Below are 19,089 nucleotides of genomic sequence, written 5' to 3' on the forward strand. Positions count from 1 at the left end.
TTATGACTCTGTCTGTTTGCTTAGGGTTGTTGTCATATGGGCAGATCAGATTCTTCACTAATAGTCTCATGCGTGATAACATCTGAGCCTATATTGCAAAGCCTAGTGCGTTCTTGGCACAAAGCATAATGAAAAAGTAATTAAAAAAAATTGTAATAAAATGTAATAAAACTTTGGCAGTCAAGGAGTACTACCACTACTACCACATATATTAGTGAGCCACCATTTCATGAGTAAGATGGCTCAGTGTACATTTTTAAACTTAATTTTCAATCTTTAAGATAATTAAATAAATGTAACAATCATTTCCATCAAAACTGACTTTTTATATCAAGTGTGCATGGATTTTTAAATGTAAAATTGTGGTTTCAGATAATAAATTTTTTTAAATAAAGCATTCCAAACCATGAAGTTACATAAAGTAGTGACTCAGACACATTCACATTCTAGTGACCAGTGCTGTTTCCAAATTAGTTTCATCTTCAACAAATCTAAAATTATTTTGACCAAGACTATTTATTAGAAAAAGTCAGGTTTCACATTTTTAGAGGCATTTTCTAGCCAATCCTTAAAGTGTATGTACAAAGGCAATAGCATTTTAAGCAGTGATTGATTAGAAAATAACACATGTTGAATTAACACAAAAAACTACAAAAGGTGAAGATTACAGTTGGGTGTGACCTGATTAAAGCATCCATAGATACAGGCCAGACTCACCTAGTCCACTTGTGGGACCAGAAATAATAGATAATCAGATAACTGAGGTTAGATTGTTAGAGGCTGTGATGATTACTGGCACTCCTTTTGGCTCTTTTAAACGCAGGGTTCTCCTCATCATGATGAACTGTCAGCTTAGGTCTTTAAGGGAAACTTGATGGATTCAAGGATTCAAGGAGATTTATTGTCATTCGCATCACATGTTTACATGAGGTGGAACGAAATTACGTACACATGGTCCTGGGGCGAAAAGAAACAGACTAATGAAGAAACAGTATTTTAAATAGTAAGTAAATTAATAGTTAAAAAAAACAAATACCAGTACCAGTCGGGAGAATAGATATAGAAATGTAGGTATAAATATAGGTATAAATACTTTAGCAGCAAAAGGGCATAATGACCAGCATTGATAAAGTGACATGTCAGTAGGTGTCTTATTGTAAACTGTGATGTAATCCAGTTGCAGTACAGAAGGTAAACCAAAATACCCAGATGATGCGTAGCTCTCTCTCTCTTCTGTGAACATGATGATCCATATACAGTGGAAGTCCCCAGTGAGCTGTTTATTACATTTATCAATCCCATTCTCCTTTGCCTTAAAACTATTGCACAAAAACACTTTTCCTTCTACGGGCTTCTCACAAGAGCAGTTATGAGTGTACTTTAATGAGCAGATAATAATTTTATTGCAGCCCGGAAATACTTCCAGGCACTAAGTGTACTGAGTGTATCCTTGACTATCATAGAGCTCACACTAATTAGAACATTGTGTAACATATTTTTTTTTTCGATCAGTGAGATCTGCCTGTGGATCGCAGCTTATACTCTGGCTTCCAGAGTACAACAGTCAGACTGAAATCAGGAACATAACGGTGCATGATAACTGTGCAAACATTTCAAATACACAGCCAGTGGTGGGAGGTAAAAAGCTGACCTTAATTTGCCTTTTTGTCAAGAACTTTGACAAAACAGTAATCTAAAAGGAGACGAATTGCACGGTGAAAGATTTTGCTAAGGCAGCTGCAGTAAACTCTGACACATGCTCTCTATCTTTCTCTCTTTCTCTGCCAACTGTAAACATCCTTTGATTGAGAGCATCACTCTTTCCTGATTCCAACCAGTCAGATTTTGGCACTACTCTCTGCTGATGTCAGCTGTCATTTAGGTGTCAGATGAAGGAGGGACGCACGTGTTTGTTTTACTCCAATACCTACTTCAACTTCACTACAATTTGGCTGCTATCTTGTAGAGACCAACTACATGCGGATTTCTTGACTGTTTCCATATTACAGGCAAAACAAAACAAAACATGTTTTAAACTTTTAAAAATTAATATAAAAGTAAATGGAAATAAAAGTCACAAACTACAAACTGTAAAATAGCATCTACCAGCACAGGTCATTTGCCAGCTTAGGGCAGACTGTAGTAGGCTGGCGTCAAGTAGTAACAGCGCCAACAGGCTTGTGTATAAAGGCACAGAAAGCTAGAAAAGGTTTATGTCTTTATTATACAATCATATACATCAGTAATGTAGGAGCTGTTATATACAGCTGTTTTAAACCATCTAGTGGCATGTAAATAAAATAAAGACATGCCAACTTAAGGATAGTAGATTGTTTTATCCTCCATGATTTATTCCCTTGTTATAAAGACCTCAGACAATATTTGAAATTAATCCTTTATTATTACAAAACAAACAACTGTCTTTTGAAGACATGCCCGATGAATGAGAGATGTTGTCAGGATAAAGCACACAGTGCTGCTCGTGCGCCTGTGTGTGTGTTTGGGGATGTCCTTCCATGCGTCAGTGCCTTGCGAAGCTGCAAAGCTGATTTCAGAGCTGAAGAATTCAATACACTATGTTTAGCGTGTATCGCACGGTGTCACTGTTGACCACTAGAGCACACTACCACACTACTCTTCTTCTCTGAAGTCATGACACACCCATTTGTAAAGGCAAAGGACTGGTTTCTTAAATGGGCGCTTATGATTATTTACACACAGAACCTTAATTCATTCATGTCTATTGTTTTTCTGGATTTTTTTTTTTTGCAAAGATACTCTGTGAAATATTAAGAATCACAGACATAAAACGGCTTTTAGGATCTGGCTTATTTTTTTCCTGCAAAGGAAAGGATGAGATTTTGCATTGCCGTCTTTGTCTTGTGTGCAACATGGCCAGCCGCTTTGTCGGTGACACGGTACTCCATACCCGAGGAGAAGGAAAGGGGATCTGTTGTGGCTAATCTGGCTGCAGATCTGGGACTTGAGCCAGGAGGTTTGGCGCAACGAGAGGTAAAACTTGATATTTTTTCCAACAAAAAATACCTAGATTTTAACAAAAAGACGGGCGAACTGTACATCGTAGAAAAAATGGACAGGGAATATCTTTGTCCGGCGAAACCCGCGTCCTGCTTTTTAAAGCTCGATGTGATCATAGAAAGCCCCTTACGTATCTTCAACATCGAGCTTGGAATAACGGACATAAACGATAACGCTCCACATTTCCGACGGGACAGAGTAGAGCTCGACGTTTCAGAATCTGCAACGCCGGGCGAGAGGTTCTCCCTGCCCAACGGCGTGGATCCAGATGTTGGTATAAATACAATTAAAACGTACAAACTCAGTGTTAGCGAACACTTCACAATCGAAATTCAGACAGGTAGCGACGGAACTCAGTATGTAGACTTGGTGTTGACCAAATCGTTGGATAGAGAACAGACTGCTGTTCATAATTTAATATTAACTGCAGTGGATGGCGGTGTCCCGGTGCGCTCTGGCACTGCTAATATTATTGTAAGAGTACAGGACACAAACGATAATCCCCCACGGTTTGATAAGCAGACTTATACAATTAACATGACGGAAAACACCCCAATAGGGACCTTAGTGATGAAGCTAAACGCCTCAGACCTTGACGAGGGTTTGAATTCAGAGATTGTGTACTCATTCACCCTTTACACGTCGGAGAAAACACAAGAGGTGTTTTCACTGAATCATAACACTGGAGAGATAACTGTGAAAGGAACTATAGACTATGAAGATATGAAATTCTATGAGATGCACATAGAGGCCAGAGACAAAGGCACGCATCCCTTGCTTGGTCAGTGCAAAGTGGTCGTTAATGTGAAGGACATGAACGATAATTATCCGGAAATCATCATACAGTCTGTTAAAAACACAGTGGAGGAGAACGTAGCAGTAGGAAGTGTTATTGCACTTGTAGATATAAGTGATAGAGACACGGGGGATAACGGAAAAGTAAGCTTGACTATACATCGACCCATGCCCTTTACAATTAACACATCTTCAGATCGACCCATGCATTACAAGCTCATTGTGTCCGAGCCTTTAGATCGCGAAACAGTACCTGAATATGACATTACTCTAATTGTAACAGACGCAGGGATGCCACCTTTATCTGATAATGAAACAATAACTGTCCATCTGCTGGATGTTAATGACAACGCGCCACAGTTCCCCCAGTCATTTTATACTATACGTGTCATGGAGAATAACGCACCTGGGGCCTTGCTCAGCTCACTCACTGCCTTTGACCCTGATCTCCATGAAAACCAGTATCTAGTTTATTTCATAATAGAGAAGGAGATAGCTAACACATCCATGTCCATGCTGTTCTCCATCAATCCAGAGAACGGTAATCTTTACGCACTCAAAACCTTTGATTATGAGATTGAGAAGGAGTTTCTGTTCCACATCGAGGCCAGAGACTCTGGCTCTCCTCCTCTCAGCAGTAACGTGACCGTCCACATCATTATTGTGGACCAGAATGACAATGCTCCAGTTATTGTGTCACCGTGGCGTGCACAAGGCTCTGTGGTGGAGGAAAAGATCCCCAGATCCACTGATAAAGGATCCCTGGTTGCCAAGGTGATAGCCTTAGACACTGACTCTGTGCACAACTCTCGGATCACCTACCAGTTTCTACAGGTGACTGACGCCACCTTGTTTAGTCTGGACCAATACAATGGAGAGATCCGGACTATGAGGATGTTCAGTTACAGAGATCCACGCCACCAGAGACTGGTTGTTGTTGCCAAGGACAACGGAGAGCCTGCTCTCTCTGCTACAGTCACCATCAAACTGACCACAATGGAGACTGCCGTTAAAGCCTACTCTGACATGACTGAGGAGCCTCTGGAATATGACATCTTCTCAGACATCAACCTGTATTTGGTCATCGGTCTGGGCTCGGTGTCATTTCTGCTGCTCATCACCATATTGGTCACCATCGTGATCAAGTGTCAGAAACCCAAGCCCAGCAAATCAGCTCCTCCCTCCAGGAACAGTGTGATCAGTGAGAGGAACTCCACCATCGCAGACTCCACTCTGGTCTCCAACGATGCCTACTGGTACAGTCTGTTTCTAGCAGAGACCAGGAAAGGAAAGCTGGTGGTTAGACAGCCTCTGCCAAAGGGCTCCAGATATATTGTGTCCAGCATACCCAGAGGGACAGGACTGACAGACACAAGTGACTCAGCAGCTTCTACTCTACAGGTGAGAGTTCAGTGTCGATATTTGTATTTATGTTCATGATTTTTTATATTCATTATTCATTCATCATATACAGCAGACTCCTTTCACAATGTAAAAGTTCAGGAGTGATTTACTGTTATTTAAGCTCATTAATAGTATTATAGTATTTCTAAACGCACCTGTTATTTTTTGTACTATATCTATCTATCTATCTATCTATCTATCTATCTATCTATCTATCTATATATATATATATATATATATATATATATATATATATATATATATATATATATATATATATATACATATATATATATATATATATTAATGCTAACTATATTCATTGAAATTATATATATTGAAATTGAAATTTATTAACGAATGTTCGGAGAAACATTCAAAATCTCTGATATAATATTATATATTATCGGTGTCGCTGTTCCGTTAGTAAAAGGTGGAACTACGAACGTAACCAGCATTCACTGTGGAAGTCGGGATACGACCAGAAAGCTCAGTGGTGCTGAAATTGCAATGCGAAAAGACGTGTGGCCATTTTACTACGGGAACAACGTAGCGGGAAAATTTTTGTGTGAAAATATTTGTGGTCAAATCCGTTACAGGAAATTTTTATATCATTGGAAAGTAAAGAATATCGTTTAAAGTGCTGCAAGTCCGTGAACAACAAAGGGTTCCTCATAACAATGGAGTCAGAGAAATGGTACGTGCTGTTCATTGCTCTTCTATTTTCGATTGTGTGTCAGATATCGGGTTCAGTAACTCATTATTCGATGCCCGAAGAAATCAAAGAAAGGATCCGTTGTGGCTAATCTCGCCACCGATCTCAGTCTGGATGTTAAAACACTGAATCAGAGGAAGATGCGTCTTGATATCATCGCGAACAAGAAATATCTGGATGTGAACAAAGAGACTGGTGAGCTGTATGTTGTTGAAAAGATTGACAGGGAAAATATTTGCCCTACAAAGTCGTCAGCGTCTTGCTATCTTAGACTGGAGGTTATATTAGAAAACCCTTTACGAATATTTAATATAGAAGTAGAAATTCTTGATATGAACGACAACGCCCCACAATTTCGAAGAGACGCCATACATTTGGATATATCTGAAGCGACGTCAAGAGGAGATAGATTTTCTCTGAGTAATGCAGTCGATCCGGATGTCGGGTCCAATTCAGTGAAAACATACCATTTGAGTGAAAGTGAATATTTTAATATAGAAGTTCAGACCGGAAGAGATGGAACGAAATTTGCGGATTTGATCTTGAAACAGACATTAGATCGAGAGCAGCAGCCTGTTCATAATTTGATACTTACAGCTGTAGATGGAGGAACACCCGCTCGTTCTGGCACTGCCAGTGTTATTGTTCATGTTCTGGACACAAATGACAATCCACCTGTCTTTGAAAAAGAAAATCTTAGTGTTAAAATATTGGAAAACTCTCCGATTGGAAGTCTTGTTCTTGATCTTAATGCAACAGACTTAGATGAAGGGTCAAATTCTGATATAACATATTCATACAGTTTATATACATCAGAAAAAACACAGGAGACATTTAATCTGAATCCAGCCACTGGTGAAATTACAGTTAAGGGAGTGCTGAACTATGAAGATTTCAGGATTTATGATATGGAAGTTATAGCTGCTGATAAAGGAGCCACCAGTTTAACAGGACAATGTACCATAAAGATTCTAGTTGAAGACATGAATGATAATCACCCAGAAATATCAATTAAATCATTTCAGAGTCCAGTGACTGAAAACATCGAGTTAGACACAGTGATAGCTGTAGTTAGTGTTAGTGATAAAGATTCAGGTGATAATGGAATAGTTGATCTTCATATTCCAGATAATATGCCTTTCAAACTGAGGGAGTCCTCTGATAACTATTATGAATTAGTAGTGTCAGAGCCATTAGACCGTGAGAAGGTGCTGGAATATGACATCACTTTCACTGTGACAGACAGAGGCTCTCCTCCTTTATCTGACAATGAAACTATGACTTTAGAGCTGCTGGATGTTAATGACAATGTTCCACAGTTTCCCCAGTCATTTTATACTATACGTGTCATGGAGAATAACGCACCTGGGGCCTTGCTCAGCTCACTCACTGCCTTTGACCCCGACCTCCATGAAAACCAGTATCTAGTTTATTTCATAATAGAGAAGGAGATAGCTAACACATCCATGTCTATGCTGTTCTCCATCAATCCAGAGAACGGTAATCTTTACGCACTCAAAACCTTTGATTATGAGATTGAGAAGGAGTTTCTGTTCCACATCGAGGCCAGAGACTCTGGCTCTCCTCCTCTCAGCAGTAACGTGACCGTCCACATCATTATTGTGGACCAGAACGACAATGCTCCAGTTATTGTGTCTCCGTGGCGTGCACACGGCTCTGTGGTGGAGGAAAAGATCCCCAGATCCACTGATAAAGGATCCCTGATTGCCAAGGTGATAGCCTTAGATACAGACTCTGTGCACAACTCTCGGATCACCTACCAGTTTCTACAGGTGACTGATGCCACCTTGTTCAGTCTGGACCAATACAATGGAGAGATCCGGACTATGAGGATGTTCAGTTACAGAGATCCACGCCACCAGAGACTGGTTGTTGTTGCCAAGGACAACGGAGAGCCTGCTCTCTCTGCTACAGTCACCATCAAACTGACCACAATGGAGACTGTTGTTAAAGCCTACTCTGACATGACTGAGGAGCCTCTGGAATATGACATCTTCTCAGACATCAACCTGTATTTGGTCATCGGTCTGGGCTCGGTGTCATTTCTGCTGCTCATCACCATATTGGTCACCATCGTGATCAAGTGTCAGAAACCCAAGCCCAGCAAAGCAGCTCCTCCCTCCAGGAACAGTGTGATCAGTGAGAGGAACTCCACCATTGCTGACTCCACTCTGGTCTCCAATGATGCCTACTGGTACAGTCTGTTTCTAGCAGAGACCAGGAAAGGAAAGCTGGTGGTTAGACAGCCTCTGCCAAAGGGCTCCAGGTACATTGTGTCCAGCATACCGAGAGGGACAGGGCTGACAGACACAAGTGACTCAGCAGCTTCTACTCTGCAGGTAGGAATTTGATATACAGATAAGATATTTTACTTACATAACTGGAACATTTAAATTAATTACGATTAATTTTTCTATTTTCCCCTTTACCTTAATCCACAAAAAAAATTCAGTGAATTATTCAAAAATGTCATAAGTTATCATGAGGGTACCACTATTAAATTCATTACTTAGTACATAACCAACATAGCAATAATTCATCATCATGATTTAGCAGCTTTTAATTGTGTTCAGGTCTTGTCCTCAAAAGTCAAGTCTGCAGTTAAAAGAACAGTCTAAAAACCTGTGTTTTAATAGCAGTATAAATAATGCATATTTAATAAATGAAATGCAGTATTTAGGATCCACAAAGCTTAGCCTTTTCATGACTTATTCACGTTTATTGATTTTTATATACTTTTTACGTTAGTACTGTTAGCACAGTTTTTTTTTTTCTGATTTAACAATCAATTTTAAGTGCGCATTTATCTTCATGTTGTTAGAGTAACTTAATCTCAACTAACTTCTCTGGCTGTGGCCATTCTTTACAGCCATTTCCTCCCTGTTCTTGTTTTTGTGTAAATAAAATGTAATATCATGTATTTTCAATATTTTTCCTGTGCATTCTGCATAAGCAACATTGGCAACTCGTGCATTTATGATTAATACAATTTAGTACTTTTTCTATCTCTAATAATTTGTTTTTATTAGTGGTAAAGAGTGACTAGATCACGACGTCATCTAAACAACCATGGTCATGGAGATATGCGTTCAGAATCATTAGATATATAATGAGAAATTATGCAAAGATAATGACAACTCGAAGTGCTACCATATTTGAAAATCGTCTGCAGTATTTCCGTGATATTTCGTTTTATAATGCAGAAATCGTGAGGTCATTAAGGTTCATCGTTTTGACTGGTCAATTGTGTCTGAAATTTGATTGTTTTTTCAGCAATAATCAATTTGAAGTCATTACATTTAGTAAACGTCACCTTTTATGTTTTGGGACCACCATTAACGGTATCCAGGTCCGTGTGTATTAAAAACAAATATATATGCAAAAACCAACGAAAATCAAGAATAATTTGAAGACGTGTGGTGTTCATTGCGTTTCAAAGACTCTGGCAAAATCTCAGGGGTGGCGCTATTCTATCAGTAAAATGCAAAGCAAAGAACATAAAAGCAGAAAAGCGTGATGGTCTTCGCACGTTTAGAAGCAAGCGGACAGCGTCGTAGTGCTGAAACTCCGCTGCGAAACGCGCTGGCCTTGATTTAAGTTTAAATGTGCTTTGGAATTCACACTATGTGCGTTGGGCTCGGAAGAAAGAGGGGAAGTTTTTTTTAAATGAATATTGCTGAAATCAAACATTATATCGTTTGAAGTATGATGAACTCCCATACAAGACGGGTTTCCAGAAAAATGGAGTCTTACGAGAGGTACGTGATCCTCGCTATTATATTTTCTTTTGCTCGGTGCACATCGGCCTCAGTAACTCATTATTCAATACCAGAAGAAATGAAAGAAGGATCCGTCGTGGCTAATCTCGCCACCGACCTCGGGCTGGATGTGAAAACACTGAATCAGAGGAAGATGCGTCTTGATATCATCGCGAACAAGAAATATCTGGATGTGAACAAAGAGACTGGTGAGCTGTATGTTGTTGAGAAGATTGACAGGGAACATATTTGCAATACCAAGTCCTCTTGCTATCTAAAATTAGAGGTTATACTAGATAACCCAGTAAGAATATTTAATATAGAAGTAGAAATTCTTGACATGAACGACAACGCCCCACAATTTCGAAGAGACGCCATACATTTGGATATATCTGAAGCGACGGCAAGAGGAGAGAGATTTTCTCTGAGTAATGCAGTCGATCCGGATGTCGGATCCAATTCAGTGAAAACGTACCATTTGAGTGAAAGTGAATATTTTAATATAGAAGTTCAGACTGGAAGAGATGGATCGAAGTTTGCGGATTTGATCTTGAAACAGACTTTAGACCGAGAGAAGAAACCTGTTCACAATTTGATACTCACAGCTGTAGATGGAGGAAAACCTGCTCGTTCTGGCACTGCCAGTGTTATTGTACGAGTTTTAGATACAAATGATAACACACCCACCTTTGACAAAGAGAATCTGAATGTAAAGGTAATGGAAAACTCTCCGATTGGAAGTCTTGTTGTTGATCTTAATGCAACAGACTTAGATGAAGGATCAAATTCTGATATAACATATTCATACAGTTTATATACATCAGAAAAAACACAGGAGACATTTAATCTGAATCCTGCCACTGGTGAAATTACAGTTAAGGGAGTGCTGAACTATGAAGATTTCAGGATTTATGATATGGAAGTTATAGCTGCTGATAAAGGAGCCAGCAGTTTAACAGGACAATGCACCATAAAGATTCTAGTTGAAGACATGAATGATAATCATCCAGAAATATCAATTAAATCATTTCAGAGTCCAGTGACTGAAAACATCGAGTTAGACACAGTGATAGCTGTAGTTAGTGTCAGTGATAAAGATTCAGGTGATAATGGAATAGTTGATGTTCGTGTTCCAGATAATATGCCTTTCAAACTGAGGGAGTCCTCTGATAACTATTATGAATTAGTAGTGTCGGAGCCATTAGACCGTGAGAAGGTGCCAGAATATGACATCACTTTCACTGTGACAGACAGAGGCTCTCCTCCTTTATCTGACAATGAAACTATGACTTTAGAGCTGCTGGATGTTAATGACAATGTCCCACAGTTTCCCCAGTCATTTTATACTATACGTGTCATGGAGAATAACGCACCTGGGGCCTTGCTCAGCTCACTCACTGCCTTTGACCCCGACCTCCATGAAAACCAGTATCTAGTTTATTTCATAATAGAGAAGGAGATAGCTAACACATCCATGTCTATGCTGTTCTCCATCAATCCAGAGAACGGTAATCTTTATGCACTCAAAACCTTTGATTATGAGATTGAGAAGGAGTTTCTGTTCCACATCGAGGCCAGAGACTCTGGCTCTCCTCCTCTCAGCAGTAACGTGACCGTCCACATCATTATTGTGGACCAGAACGACAATGCTCCTGTTATTGTGTCACCATGGCGTGCACACGGCTCTGTGGTGGAGGAAAAGATCCCCAGATCCACTGATAAAGGATCCCTGATTGCAAAGGTGATAGCCTTAGACACTGACTCTGTGCACAACTCTCGGATCACCTACCAGTTTCTACAGGTGACTGACGCCACCTTGTTCAGTCTGGACCAATACAATGGAGAGATCCGGACTATGAGGATGTTCAGTTACAGAGATCCACGCCACCAGAGACTTGTTGTTGTTGCCAAGGACAATGGAGAGCCTGCTCTTTCTGCTACAGTCACCATCAAGCTGACCACAATGGAGACTGCTGTTAAAGCCTACTCTGACATGACTGAGGAGCCTCTGGAATATGACATCTTCTCAGACATCAACCTGTATTTGGTCATCGGTCTGGGCTCGGTGTCATTTCTGCTGCTCATAACCATATTGGTCACCATCGTGATCAAGTGTCAGAAACCCAAGCCCAGCAAAGCAGCTCCTCCCTCCAGGAACAGTGTGATCAGTGAGAGGAACTCCACCATTGCTGACTCCACTCTGGTCTCCAATGATGCCTACTGGTACAGTCTGTTTCTAGCAGAGACCAGGAAAGGAAAGCTGGTGGTTAGACAGCCTCTGCCAAAGGGCTCCAGGTACATTGTGTCCAGCATACCCAGAGGGACAGGACTGACAGACACTAGTGACTCAGCAGCTTCTACTCTACAGGTAAGAATATAATAAACAGATATATTTTTCTTCGTTTTCCCCCCCAATTATTGACATTGATGGTTTCTCATTCATTGTTTCTTTTATTTGTGGGGGCTAATTAACAAAAATAAGTGAGGTCATGAACAAACTTTTTCATTATCTTAAAAAGGACCTGGAGTCAATCAGTAACACCCGACAATGCAAGAAATAAATTAAAATATTCATAACTTATCTTCATGCCAAGCATTTCAAAGCATTATAAAATCCAAAAGGTGGCGCTGTTTGGTCAGGAACAGCTCAGACCATAACGTCATGACTGTGTGTCGTCGCCATTATTGCTTATAGTAAGAGAAGCGACAGTTTCCAGGTCCCGAAACACCCCCGTTCAACGCGTCTTGCTCATTTTACCCTGGGATAAAGCTGGGAGTGAATCGGCTGCATATTTTTTAATCAAGGAGGGAAGAGAAATACTGAAAACTGCTATACACGTACAGTATATCTCTTGAAATGCAGTGAAACCGTAAATAACGGGAAAAACGGGTCCCACGCAACAATGAAGTCATTTAAGAGGTATGTTCTGCTCGTCGTTATTTTTAGTTCTGTTCATAGCGTACGGGCCTCAGTGACTCATTACTCCATACCCGAAGAAATGAAGGAAGGGTCAGTTGTTGCTAACCTTGCTACTGATCTCAGCCTAGACGTTAAATCACTCGGTAAGAGGAAGATGCGACTTGACCTTATCGCCAACAAAAAATATCTGGATGTGAACAAAGAGACTGGTGAGCTGTATGTTGTCGAGAAGATTGACAGGGAATATCTTTGTACAAAAACGCTGACGGTGTGTTACTTAAAAATGGAAGTAATACTAGAAAATCCTTTGAGAATATTTAATATTGAACTGGAAATTTTAGATATAAACGACAACGCCCCACAATTTCGAAGAGACGCAATACACTTGGATATATCTGAATCAACGCCTACAGGAGAAAGATTCTCTTTGAGCAATGCCGTTGATACCGATGTGGGCAGTAATTCAGTGAAAACGTACCATTTAAGTGAAAGTCAACAATTTACAATTGAAGTTCAGACCGGAAGAGACGGGTCGAAGTTTGCGGATTTGATCTTGAAACAAACATTAGATCGTGAGAAGCAGGCTGTTCATAATTTGATACTCACAGCTGTAGATGGAGGAACACCTGCTCGCTCTGGCACTGCCAGTGTTATTGTTCATGTTTTAGACACAAATGACAATCCACCTATATTTGATCAATCAATCTATAATCTAAAGATAATGGAAAATTCTCCGATTGGAAGTCTTGTTATTGATCTTAATGCAACAGATTTAGATGAAGGATCAAATTCTGATATAACATATTCATACAGTTTATATACATCAGAAAAAACACAGGAGACATTTAATCTGAATCCAGCCACTGGTGAAATTACAGTTAAGGGAGTGCTGAACTATGAAGATTTCAGGATTTATGATATGGAAGTTATAGCTGCTGATAAAGGAGCCAGCAGTTTAACAGGACAATGCACCATAAAGATTCTAGTTGAAGACATGAATGATAATCACCCAGAAATATCAATTAAATCATTTCAGAGTCCAGTGACTGAAAACGTCGAGTTGGACACAGTGATAGCTGTAGTTAGTGTCAGTGATAAAGATTCAGGTGATAATGGAATAGTTGATCTTCATGTTCCAGATAATATGCCTTTCAAACTGAGGGAGTCCTCTGATAACTATTTTGAATTAGTAGTGTCGGAGCCATTAGACCGTGAGAAGGTGCCAGAATATGACATCACTTTCACTGTGACAGACAGAGGCTCTCCTCCTTTATCTGACAATGAAACTATGACTTTAGAGCTGCTGGATGTTAATGACAATGTTCCACAGTTCCCCCAGTCATTTTATACTATACGTGTCATGGAGAATAACGCACCCGGGGCCTTGCTCAGCTCACTCACTGCCTTTGACCCCGACCTCCATGAAAACCAGTATCTAGTTTATTTCATAATAGAGAAGGAGATAGCCAACACATCCATGTCTATGCTGTTCTCCATCAATCCAGAGAACGGTAATCTTTACGCACTCAAAACCTTTGATTATGAGATTGAGAAGGAGTTTCTGTTCCACATCGAGGCCAGAGACTCTGGATCTCCTCCTCTCAGCAGTAACGTGACCGTCCACATCATTATTGTGGACCAGAACGACAATGCTCCAGTTATTGTGTCTCCTTGGCGTGCACACGGCTCTGTGGTGGAGGAAAAGATCCCCAGATCCACTGATAAAGGATCCCTGATTGCCAAGGTGATAGCCTTAGACACTGACTCTGTGCACAACTCTCGGATCACCTACCAGTTTCTACAGGTGACTGATGCCACCTTGTTCAGTCTGGACCAATACAATGGAGAGATCCGGACTATGAGGATGTTCAGTTACAGAGATCCACGCCACCAGAGACTTGTTGTTGTTGCCAAGGACAATGGAGAGCCTGCTCTCTCTGCTACAGTCACCATCAAGCTGACCACAATGGAGACTGCTGTTAAAGCCTACTCTGACATGACTGAGGAGCCTCTGGAATATGATATCTTCTCAGACATCAACCTGTATTTGGTCATCGGTCTGGGCTCGGTGTCATTTCTGCTGCTCATAACCATATTGGTCACCATCGTGATCAAGTGTCAGAAACCCAAGCCCAGCAAAGCAGCTCCTCCCTCCAGGAACAGTGTGATCAGTGAGAGGAACTCCACCATCGCAGACTCCACTCTGGTCTCCAACGATGCCTACTGGTACAGTCTGTTTCTAGCAGAGACCAGGAAAGGAAAGCTGGTGGTTAGACAGCCTCTGCCAAAGGGCTCCAGGTACATTGTGTCCAGCATACCGAGAGGGACAGGACTGACAGACACTAGTGACTCAGCTGCTTCTACTCTGCAGGTAGGAAGTTAATGCACAGATATGGTATTTTATTTACACAATAACATATAAATATTAATTGTTAGTACATTTTTTCTTTTAACCCTTGACTTCATTTATTAAAACATTCTAGTGAATTATTCGAAAATCTCAGAAATTATCATGAGGTACCATTTTCAGATGCATTGCAAACCTAATATTTTGAACTATTCTCCTAATTTTTCTAAATGACTTATTATTATTATTATTATTATTATTATTATTATATTAACTCGTGTTCATCCATAACTTAGTTGCAGTGATCACATAAACTTTCAAAACCGTCCAGGAGGCACCAGTGTCGCATGCACAACCTAGTATACAACGAAGAAATGAATAACTGCAATAAATACGTTTTTTTAATTTATGTTTCTTCAATAGGGGTGAATAACACTTTAAACAATATATATTTAATTTAATACTTGGTATTTATTAGTGGTAAGAAAAACAAAACAAACAGAAAAAAAGCCAGGAGTGACTCACTGCTTTATCTAAAGGGTCACCAACATGAATAATTAGAAAACCATAAACCACAGGAGAATAAGTTGAAAAGTAAACAATCTTAATTGAATTATATCTGTAAATAATCTGCACATTTTCAGTGACATGTCGTTTCCACTGTTACATTTTTTGAAGCGATTGGACGTAATAATCTGCACGCATAAACTTTGTATAACCTATGAATGTAATTTTCAAAATTACTAAATTTAAGCCCACTGAAAGGAAATAAACGAATTTAACCCAAGTGATCCCACCTCATTAGTTGTGATGTACATATATATATATATATATATATATATATATATATATATATATATATATATATAACAAGGCCTGGCTGTTTACGGTCCGCACTGCATACATACATGAAAGAAGTATGAATCGAAAATAATTTTTTGGCATATCATGTTCAATGTAGTTAGGAAGAGCTTGTAAAATCAAAGGGGTGGCGCTACTCTATAACTAAAAAGCCGACACACGGACGTCATGCAAGAACACCGTGGTGGTCTGAGAAAAGAGATAAAAAAGCGGACAGCTCCGTAGTGCTGAAGGTCCCCTCCGTGGGGCGCTGGCATTATTTTGACAAGGAAAAGGTCGATATTGAAGTGCATGTTTGCTTGTGATGAAAGAAAGAATATCAAAACTGAATATTGCTGGAATAATATACTTAATCTTTCGAAGAGCAATTAACTCACTTAAAAGACGGGTTTCCAGAACAATGGGGTTCCATAAGAGGTATGTGCTGCTTGCTGTTATTTTCTCTTTTGTTCGATACACATCGGCCTCAGCGACTCATTATTCAATACCAGAAGAAATGAAAGAAGGATCCGTCGTGGCTAATCTCGCCACCGACCTCGGGCTGGATGTTAAAACTCTGAATCAGAGGAAGATGCGTCTTGATATCATCGCGAACAAGAAATATTTAGACCTAAACAAAGAGACTGGTGAGCTGTATGTTGTTGAAAAGATCGACAGGGAACATATTTGCAATACCAAGTCGTCAGCATCTTGCTATCTAAGATTAGAGGTAATACTAGAAAATCCAGTACGAATATTTAACATGGAAGTAGAAATTCTTGACATGAACGACAACGCCCCGCAATTTCGACGAGAGACTATTCATTTAGACATATCTGAATCAACGCCTACAGGAGAAAGATTCTCTCTGAGTAATGCCGTTGATACCTGATGTGGGCAGTAATTCAGTGAAAACGTACCATTTAAGTGAAAGTGAACAATTTACAATTGAAGTTCAGACTGGAAGAGATGGATCAAAGTTTGCGAATTTGATATTAAAACAGACATTAGATCGGGAGCAGCAGGCTGTTCATAATTTGATACTCACAGCTGTAGATGGAGGAACACCTGCTCGCTCTGGAACTGCAAGTGTTATTGTACGAGTTTTAGATACAAATGATAACGCACCCACCTTTGAAAAAGACAATCTGCGTGTTAAAATAATGGAAAACTCTCCGACAGGAAGTCTTGTTGTTCATTTAAATGCAACAGACTTAGATGAAGGATCAAATTCTGATATAACATATTCATACAGTTTATACACGTCAGAAAAAACACAGGAGACATTTAATCTGAATCCTGCCACTGGTGAAATTACAGTTAAGGGAGTGCTGAACTATGAAGATTTCAGGATTTATGATATGGAAGTTATAGCTGCTGATAAAGGAGCCAGCAGTTTATCAGGACAATGCACCATAAAGATTCTAGTAGAAGACATGAATGATAATCACCCAGAAATATCAATTAAATCATTTCAGAGTCCAGTGACTGAAAACATCGAGTTAGACACAGTGATAGCTGTAGTTAGTGTCAGTGATAAAGATTCAGGTGATAATGGAATAGTTGATCTTCATATTCCAGATAATATGCCTTTCAAACTGAGGGAGTCCTCTGATAACTATTTTGAATTAGTAGTGTCGGAGCCATTAGACCGTGAGAAGGTGCCGGAATATGACATCACTTTCACTGTGACAGACAGAGGCTCTCCTCCTTTATCTGACAATGAAACTATGACTTTAGAGCTGCTGGATGTTAATGACAATGTTCCACAGTTTCCCCAGTCATTTTATACTATACGTGTCATGGAGAATAACGCACCCGGGGCCTTGCTCAGCTCACTCACTGCCTTTGACCCCGACCTCCATGAAAACCAGTATCTAGTTTATTTCATAATAGAGAAGGAGATATCCAACACATCCATGTCCATGTTGTTCTCCATCAATCCAGAGAACGGTAATCTTTACGCACTCAAAACCTTTGATTATGAGATTGAGAAGGAATTTCTGTTCCACATCGAGGCCAGAGACTCTGGATCTCCTCCTCTCAGCAGTAACGTGACCGTCCACATCATTATTGTGGACCAGAACGACAATGCTCCCGTTATTGTGTCACCGTGGCGTGCACACGGCTCTGTGGTGGAGGAAAAGATCCCCAGATCCACTGATAAAGGATCCCTGATTGCCAAGGTGATAGCCTTAGATACAGACTCTGTGCACAACTCTCGGATCACCTACCAGTTTCTACAGGTGACTGACGCCACCTTGTTCAGTCTGGACCAATACAACGGAGAGATCCGGACTATGAGGATGTTCAGTTACAGAGATCCACGCCACCAGAGACTGGTTGTTGTTGCCAAGGACAATGGAGAGCCTGCTCTTTCTGCTACAGTCACCATCAAACTGACCACAATGGAGACTGCTGTTAAAGCCTACTCTGACATGACCGAGGAGCCTCTGGAATATGACATCTTCTCAGACATCAACCTGTATTTGGTCATCGGTCTGGGCTCGGTGTCATTTCTGCTGCTCATCACTATATTGGTCACCATCGTGATCAAGTGTCAGAAACCCAAGCCCAGCAAAGCAGCTCCTCCCTCCAGGAACAGTGTGATCAGTGAGAGGAACTCCACCATCGCAGACTCCACTCTGGTCTCCAACGATGCCTACTGGTACAGTCTGTTTCTAGCAGAGACCAGGAAAGGAAAGCTGGTGGTTAGACAGCCTCTGCCAAAAGGCTCCAGATACATTGTGTCCAGCATACCGAGAGGGACAGGGCTGACAGACACAAGTGACTCAGCAGCTTCTACACTGCAGGTAGGAATCCAGTGTCCACCTTTGCAGTAATTTCTCTGCTTTATAAACCTTATTAGTTGTATTTGTAACATGTACAAAACAGCGGATTCTCGTTTTACATGCTATACTTTTTCAGGTAAATAAATATAATTGACTTTGGTAAAAATGCAAAATACATTTTTTTTATTATCAAAACTAATCTCACGAAATATAAAACGAATACTTCTTTTTCTTTATTTTTATTTTTTTTACTTTTTCCCCTTCCTTTAACACAAGTAAAATGTGGTATGATATTTTCGGTGGCGCTGTTCCGTCCATAAAAGGCCAGCCCATCAACGTAGTCACAATGCTAACTACGTCTGAGCGAATCGGAAAAAAGACCAAACAGCTCCGTGGTGCTGAAAGTGCGAAAACGCACTCGCAAACTTTACAGCGGAAAAAACGGTGCGATAAAATTC

General features: G+C 40.2%; 2 protein-coding genes across 2 annotated transcripts; both read left to right on the forward strand.

Moving 5' to 3' along the window:
* The first annotated feature begins 2,664 nt into the window (after positions 1-2,664).
* Positions 2,665-12,613, forward strand: pcdhb (protocadherin b). Its single transcript, XM_040015248.1, has 2 exons — positions 2,665-5,235; positions 12,101-12,613. The coding sequence occupies exons 1-2, from the start codon at positions 2,854-2,856 to the stop codon at positions 12,110-12,112; spliced, it is 2,394 nt and encodes a 797-aa protein (XP_039871182.1). The 5' UTR covers positions 2,665-2,853; the 3' UTR covers positions 12,113-12,613.
* LOC120723650 (protocadherin alpha-C2-like) lies at positions 12,147-19,002 on the forward strand. Its single transcript, XM_040015246.1, has 2 exons — positions 12,147-15,023; positions 18,653-19,002. Exons 1-2 carry the CDS (start codon positions 12,636-12,638, stop codon positions 18,680-18,682), a joined length of 2,418 nt encoding a protein of 805 aa, XP_039871180.1. The 5' UTR covers positions 12,147-12,635; the 3' UTR covers positions 18,683-19,002.
* The last annotated feature ends 87 nt before the right edge of the window (positions 19,003-19,089 follow it).

The sequence above is a fragment of the Simochromis diagramma genome, unplaced genomic scaffold (genome assembly GCF_900408965.1).
Source record: "Simochromis diagramma unplaced genomic scaffold, fSimDia1.1 OVJJ01000685.1, whole genome shotgun sequence".
Classification (NCBI taxonomy): Eukaryota; Metazoa; Chordata; class Actinopteri; order Cichliformes; family Cichlidae; genus Simochromis; species Simochromis diagramma.